Genomic DNA, 7,803 nt, shown 5'->3' with positions numbered 1-7,803 from the left:
CATTCACCTGGGAGATCACAATGCAACTTGCAGTTAACAGCCTTGGTCTTTGTGATATCCAAGGTCATTTCTATTATTATAGCACAGTGCACGGAAATGCCACAAATACCAAGAGAGTCTTATCTATTTATCATAGGTGAAATTGGCACGCTTTGCAGCACGACGGCTCCACATCAGATCACAGGCATTTGAGTTCACTTGAGTTTATTATATTCAGACACTGGCTTTCTCAGTCAGGAGCTCAGTGGATTTCACGCATGTACGTATTTGCGATGACATTGCGAACAGTTCTCGAGCGTCCAGCTTCCACGCTGACAGCTCCTGCCCCTCGACACAAGGCAGCAAATGCCGGAAAAAACCCCTCGCCCTGACCTTGCCAGAGTTAGCGGTAGGAGCCAAAGGCAAGGCACGGGTCTGTCCTCCTCCTCACCGCACATCCCTGGCGTTACACGCACGGCCCGGACCCTAAAAGGCGCAGTGGCACGGCGCCCTGCCTCGCCAGGGCAGAAAACGGGGGGGGGGGTTATACCCCAAAGCCTCACCGCCGCTGCCAAACCCAAACCGCCCGAGACCCCAGAGCCCCCCCACCCCGGCTGGGCCTGCGGGGAGCGGGCCGCAGCCAGCCCTGTTCACCGCCCCCCCCCCTCCGGCGCTGCCCGTACGGCCCCGGCCGGCAACCCCCGGCGTCCCGCCCGGCGCGGCCCGCCCCGCTGTTGTAACAACAACAACAACAACGGCGACGCTGACGATAATCGCAATAATTACTGTTGTTACGGCGAGGGCGATGCTGCCCGGCCGCCGGCCTCTCCCCGCCGCCGCCAGGCGGCTGAGGCGGCCGGCCCGCCCTCAGGTGCGAGGCGCGGCGCGGCAGGGCGCCCCCTGGCGGCCCGCCCTCGGCGCGGCCCGCGGCGCCCCCCCCGCCCCGCCCCCGGGTCGCCCCCCCCGCCTCCCCCCCGGAGCCGGCCCCCCCCCGCCCCCCCCCGGCCGCCCGCCGCTCTGAAGTTCGCAGGCGATTTCCTTTCCAGCCCGGCCTTATCTCGGTCCGCACGTTGCCGCGCGGTGACTAATAGCAGAATAACATTGTCTCGGGATAAAATAGCGCCGGGGCTGTTTACCCGCTCCATGGGGGTTCGCTATAAAAGGGCGCCGGGGACCGCCGCGCCAGCCAGACGCGCCGGGGCGCACCGAGCCGCTGCCTGCCCCCGCGCCGCGCCCCGCCGGAGACGGGACACGGCTCTCCATCCCCGCGCTGGGAGACACTTTCCCCCCTTTTTTCTCTTTTATTAATTTTTTTTTTTCCCCCTTTTCCCCCACTTTTCCCGTCCGCTCTCCGCCGCCTGCTATGGATTATTCCCAGATGATCGTCTCGCTGCTCTTCGTGCTCTGCCCGGGGCTGCTGCCGGCAGGTAGGTGCCGGTCCCCAGCCGCTCGCCGCCGCACGGGTCCGGCCCTGCGGCGGGGCGGAGGGGGGTGTGAGCGTGTGTGGGGGGTTGCTGCCGGCTCGCACCGGGGCCCCGTACCGCGCCGCCGGGGAGGGTGGCCCGGGGAGGCCGAGGGATGCGGCGGGAGGGGCTGGGTGCGTGGTTTCCGCGGGTGCTGAGCTCTGCCGCTCCCTCCCGCAGCCCCCGGAGCCGAGGCGGACGCCGCGCCGCCGCCCCCCCCCCGCCGCCGCCGCCGCCGGCGGGCACCGCCGCGCCCGGCGCTGCTCCTGCTCCTCGCTGCTGGACGAGGAGTGCGTCTACTTCTGCCACCTCGACATCATCTGGATCAACACCCCCGAGTGAGTGAATGATGGACCGGGGAGGGCGGGAGCGGGGGGGGGGGGGCTTCGGCAGTTGCCGAGCGCTGGGGTCCGCTTTGGTTGGGAAAAGGGAGGGAGAAGGGGAAAACTAAGAACCACAAACCCCCTTGCAGGAATGGGAAGGGGAGGAAGGAAAAGGTATTCGCACGGTCTCTCCTGTCGCTTTCCCCCTCCCCTCCTGCTTTTCTGCCGAGTTTAGCAGCGAGACCGTTCACTGGGAGAAAGCAAGCGGGATTTGACCACCTAGATTGAGCAGGTAGCTCCCAACAGCCCTAACACACCTGCGTTCCTAAAATCTGAGCAGGAGCGTTTCCTTTTGGTGCCGCTCAGCAAAGGCTGCGGGATGCTTTTCGCTATGAATCAGAAGCCGACAAAATGCCAACAGGATGATTTTGCCCGCCTGAATTTCACCGTTTTCCTTTCTGACAAGTTAGGAGGCTAGAAGGCTTACTTTGACACGGGGTGGCTCCTTGCCACCTCTTGCTGCTCTCTGCTGCAAATTAACGCATCCCACATGTTAATAGCGTTACGTACAGTGTCCATTTCTGCGCTCTCCTCACCAAAAAATAGCAAGCCAGAGCCTCGCCTAATGCTGCAAACACTGACTCTAGCGATTTGTTCTGCTGCTGGGTTTCCCCTGAGCGCAGAGGATCTGTTCCTCGCTTTTATTGCTTCTTTCGGTGTTGGCAGTTACCAAAGTTCAAAGAGATGAGGTTTTATTGCTTTCTATCGCTCAGGGAGGCACAGCAGCCTTATGAAATCACAATTAAAAGGCCATTAGCCTTGTCAGTAGCCATGCTAATGAATATGCTGCAGAATCATCAGAAGCATTTGCATGGAAACTATGACCAATGAGGCATTCCCAATCCCATTGATAAGGTTGCCCAAAATACCCCACTGTTTCGAAGCCACAGAATTATTTGAATGACTTTCATGTGGTCTCTTTGATCATAGGAAGACTGTTCCGTATGGTCTTGGAGGTCCTTCTCGATCCAGAAGATCACTGAAGGACACGGTGCCGGAGATGCTCGCTGAACCTAGCAGCAGATGCCGATGTGCCAACCAGAAGGACAAGAAATGTCTGAACTTCTGCCAGACAGGAAAAGATCTCTGGTGCGTCTATTGTTGCTACTCTTTAAAAGGCAGTGCATGTAAAAGGGATGGATTGTGGTAGACTCACTCATTTTGGCACTTGCTGAGCGAATAATCTCCCCAAAGCCTTGCCTCCTACTGAGTGCTCATGCCGCTGTGATACATACTATGGTTTGGCCCAGAAAGATCGCTTATTACATGCCTAGAGAAGTGGTTGATGAGATGCCTCACCTTGTGGACTGCACGCTTGCTTTTTTTTTTCAGCAGCACCTTTTCACTTTTCACAGGGCTCAGTCCACAGCAGAGAAAACCTCACGTCACCGCAACAAAGCTGGCAATTGCATTGGACCCAAATGCATGAACCGACCACGTGTTGACAGCAAGAAAATGAAGCGGTGAGTTTCTTCTCATCCTGTTGTAGTTCCCTGGAGTAGCAATAGAGAGCACAGTTCACCTGCCTTCGGATCAGCCGGTGGGCTTAGCTGGTGATTTCAGCTTGAGAGTTACAGAGGAATCAGTGAGGGTGTCTTGAGGGCTTTTCTTAGTTCAGTGGGTTTTTAGCTTCTGAAGACATGGGTGCTGAGCTCTGCCTAGCATCCTCCATTTGCGTAGAGGAAGCAGGCCTAGTTGTAAGCCTGATGATACACCAAACTTCTGAAGAGCGTGAAATCATGAAATACTGACAGAAATAAATGGAGCCTGTCATTTTAGCACGTTAACTACTTAAAAATACGTCCCGACTACTCTAATATGCTATTGAATCAGAATGCTTTTTCTTAGATACTTTACTCCATTTTACTGGAGGGAAAAAAAAAAAAAGATTATTGATCTATCCAGATTTTGAATGTATCGTTTCTCCTGGCTGGTGTGGCTGGCTTTTTAGAATGCGGGAGGTGGATTTCTACCTGCCTTATCTTTTACATTGTCCGATAAACCCGTGTAAAATGAGTACGGGATGTTAGTGATGGAAATGACTGCGAAAAGGTTGAGAAAAAGGGAAATGAAGACTAAATTAATATTTGAGCCCAGTTTAATATTTGAGATTAGGAGTAAGTTTCAGGACTGCCCTTTGAAGTCCATGCATAATAATTTGAGTGGCAGTAGGCGGCAATATCACTCCACAGTCCGGTTCAGAGACGCGTGCATTGGACTTGGTGCAGCTGCAAACCCCACAGAGGTGAAGTCAGCTTTGAAGCTGAGTGTTAGTACAGCTACATCAGCTCTGGCATTCAGTGTTCAGCCATATGCCTGTGTAAAAGTATGGCATACAGACGTTTGCCCATGCAAAAGAAGATACTCTAGTGCTACTTTCAAAAGCGGAACAGGATTTAAGGGAGCAGGCAGTCTGATGATTTTGAGTGAGACTTAGGCCCTGGAAGTCTTAAATCGTATTTGAAAACGGGGCTTGCTTACTCGCTTACTTGAAAAATGCACCCATTCATTGGAACCAGGATCAGGTTTACCTGAAAGAAACAAAACAGCCAAAAAGAATAACACTGAAGACCTCTTGACTGGATATGTGCCATTTAAGGAAGTCTGGGGCATCTGTATTTGAATGAATATTTTAACTTATTTTAATGTTTGCATTTAAATCCTGAATCCAGTATTTCAAGTGGCTTAAGTTAGCGTAATTCTGACAGAGGTATAGCAATAAGCAGTTACAGAAGATCCCATGGTAGAAATCTAGACTGAGGCTTATTTAATCAAAAACTGAATGTCTGCACTCTGGAGAGGCATCTTCATTATTGTTACAATAAATGTATTTTTCTTATTTTTGCAGGCTGGAAGCCATTGGTAACAGTATCAAAGCCTCCTTCAGTATTGCAAAGCTGAAGGCTGAGCTCCAGAAAGGGTGGAAGCTGCAACACAACAGGGCGAACAAAAGGCAAAGCATCTGGGAAAGCCTGAAAGCATCCTAGTGGGAAGATCACCTGAATTTTTCTCCATCACACTTGCTGAAAAAGCATCACCAAAACTCTCTCTTGACTTCTAACATTCCATGACGGCGAAGGGCCTCTCTGTCCAAGTGTTTGCGCAGCAGAGAAGAACACTAAGGAAGTCCTGTATTTGGAGGTATAAAAGCAAAGAATTTCATCATTTTGGAATTCAGGTGGATGGGTAGAGGGGGTGAAGGGGAATCTGCAGTAACATACATGAAAAGCCATCTTTCTGAAGAAATGTTTGAATATTGCTTCTGGAATGTTACCCATCAATTGGGCAGCTTTCAGGGCCTGTATCAAAAGCATCTTGCAAGAAAGACCTCGTAGATGTGTTTAGGAAGGACAGAAAGCAAGATCTGAGTGGACAAACTTCAAAGCAAAAAACTCGACCTTTTGATTAAAATGCAAAAATGAAAGCCACAGTGCTACTTTAATCAGAACTTACTGCATATATACATGTCTACCTCGCGTACTGTTTGTTGCACTCCTGCTAGAGTATTTTTACACCTTGTTATTGCCTTTGCTAATCAGCTGCAACCCTTTGCCTTTTTTCAGAAGTCTAGTTTACTTGTACAACCAGAGTTATCTGAATGTGGGTTAGACACTGTGGTTGTTTGCATAGTCAAAGTCCTTTGGGTTTTGGATACCAAAGGACTCTTCAACATAAAATAAAAGTTAGACGACACTACTAGGTGTCCCATAACAAGGATATTTGGCTAACTGAAGCTCTAATAATAGAGATTGTTGTGTCTTACATGCCACCAAAAATGCACTGAAGTGGGGATGTACCAGAGGCTGTTGTGAGATTTATTCAGTGCCTTGTTTGGTGGAAATGCATTGAGACAAAGGGTTGTTTTGAATTATGTCAAAAGGCTAATATTGGGTGAACGTTTATAGCAGTGAATTTGTTCACATTGTTGAATTTGCTGACAGTTGAATCTTATGTGCTTTTTTTTTTTTTTTTGTGTTCTGTATTTATATTCACACAAGTTCTTCATTATATTTACCATGTTGAATACACATTGAAGTAGGCCATATTGGTCTATGCATGTTTTATGTATTTCTGTATGAAATTGGGAAATGCTTTATGCCTATCAAGGTAAATATCTTCAGAAATAAATATTTTTAATTACTGTATTGCCCTGTTTTTCATATGCCCTGCTTTTCTGTAGGCTGTGGCTCCATGATCATGGAGGTAGATTGCCCCCTGTACAAAGCTGACCTAGATGAAGTGTGTGCACACTATTGCCTTTCTGTCAGGTTAGCCAGATTACAACACAGAAAGTTTGTGCCAGATGTGAGACAACAGCTAATGCTCGTTCTAGCTTCAAGCTTGCTCATCAAAACTTCACAGTGAAATTTGAATTGGCCAAATGAATTTATCCTGCAGCAGCATTCTCACACAGCTGATGTCTTCTTCATCCAACAATACAAATTCTAGTATTGGATTTACTGTACCATTAAAATATGGCCAATAAAGGGTTGGATATAGATGAACTAGAGGAGAAAATGCACACACTAGATGCTTTGTGGGCTGTACTGGACTAGGCAGTGTTATGTTACTTATCATGCTATCCTAAAAGTCTCACCCGGCCCATGCAAGTTAAAGATGGAGACCTCAATGGAGCCAGGAAGGAGCTAGAGCAATCATCAAACTTTGCATGTCTCCAAACATTGGCCCAGAGTGGTTATAGCTGGAAAGATGCTTAAAGCAAATAAATGGATTTAATAATCTCGGATCCTATAGGAAAAAAAAGCACAAGAGTTAGTCCACAGATAAAACTGAGTGTTTTGGTGTTTTTTAAAAAACAAACTTTTACAAACAAATACAATACAAAGTGCATTGTATTACAAACGCTTACTGACAGCAGTTACCATGAAAAATTTCTGAAATTGCGCTGGATTTCTTGTCAATATTCATTTGTTTGCAGCATTTTTCACACCCAAACACCAAAAGGCTGAATAAAGCCCGTATCAAGTTTCCTTCACGCTGTTCTGCTACATTTTGGGGCAGTTAATTCAGTGGAGAGATGGCAGTGCTGGCAGCCCGGGGTCTGACACGAGAGCCTGGCCCAGGCAGCAGGAAGGAACCAGGAGCCCCCGCACTTCTGCAGGGCAGGATGCGGCCCCCCGGAGCCGCCCTTTGATCTCTGCATCCCTGTGCTAACTGCTGGGGATGCGCATGGATCAGTGACCTCTGTCAGGTGTGAAGAGACCTCACTAACGCTCCCTGGTTTTCCATTTCTTCCCGTACTGGTGGTTGCCTTTGGCAGGGAAAATAAACAAAGCAAGTAGTCGAGGTGCTGCCTCTCACCCAGCCGAAGCAGCAGGTGAGCGGGTGGTGTGGGGTGCCCCTGCTAGGGAAGGGGCTGCCCATCGGTGTCCCGGTCCCAGTTGCTCCTGTTTTCTCTCCCGGGAGAGAGCGGGAGGAGAGGAGCGATTCTGGGAGCGGAGGAGCAGCCCCTGTGCTGTTATTAAGGCTGGCTATCTGGATTTCGTAGGTGGCCGGGCTAAATGGTGCTGTGGGTGGGCTTCAGTAGCCCAAATTCCTGGCCAGCTGCTTAAGGGATTCTTGAGAGACCATCCTAAAAATAAACCTGTTCCTTCTAGGGTTTACTCTGCTCATGCCTGGACTCGAAAGCTGGCTTTCATCCTCCTTTCCTTCCCCCCACACTGACCCCGCTGCTTGCCCATGCTGCAGCTTTGTGTAGCGATGGGCACCCACCAGCCTTCTGGGGAAGGCACGGTCCCCGGCACCGTGCGAGGTGGAGTAAGAGCCCCACACAGCACCGAGCCCGAGCGGCAATGCAAAGAGCACAAGGAGGGTGAGATGCCCTGATGCCGGGGGCTTGCAGGCTTTGGGAAGAGCAGCAGAAGCCGTTCCGTGCTGCCCAGCCTGCTCCGGGGGCCAGCTGGCGTGCGGTGGGGGCAGAAGGGGATCCCCCCTGCCCCTGTGCTAATTACCTTCTG

At 50.6% G+C, this 7,803-nt stretch overlaps 1 protein-coding gene across 1 annotated transcript; it reads left to right on the top strand.

Annotated features, from left to right (window-relative positions):
- The first annotated feature begins 1,038 nt into the window (after positions 1-1,038).
- Positions 1,039-5,970, top strand: EDN1 (endothelin 1). The gene is given in 6 exon segments (XM_052772129.1): positions 1,039-1,406; positions 1,623-1,666; positions 1,668-1,780; positions 2,756-2,914; positions 3,181-3,288; positions 4,674-5,970. Coding segments are annotated over 6 exon segments (627 nt in total). The 5' UTR covers positions 1,039-1,342; the 3' UTR covers positions 4,813-5,970.
- Positions 5,971-7,803: the final 1,833 nt, after the last annotated feature.

Source organism: Harpia harpyja, chromosome 1, assembly GCF_026419915.1.
Source record: "Harpia harpyja isolate bHarHar1 chromosome 1, bHarHar1 primary haplotype, whole genome shotgun sequence".
Lineage (NCBI taxonomy): Eukaryota > Metazoa > Chordata > Aves > Accipitriformes > Accipitridae > Harpia > Harpia harpyja.
The sequence above is the reverse complement of the archived record's forward strand: the minus strand, read 5'-3'. Positions and strand labels throughout refer to the sequence as shown.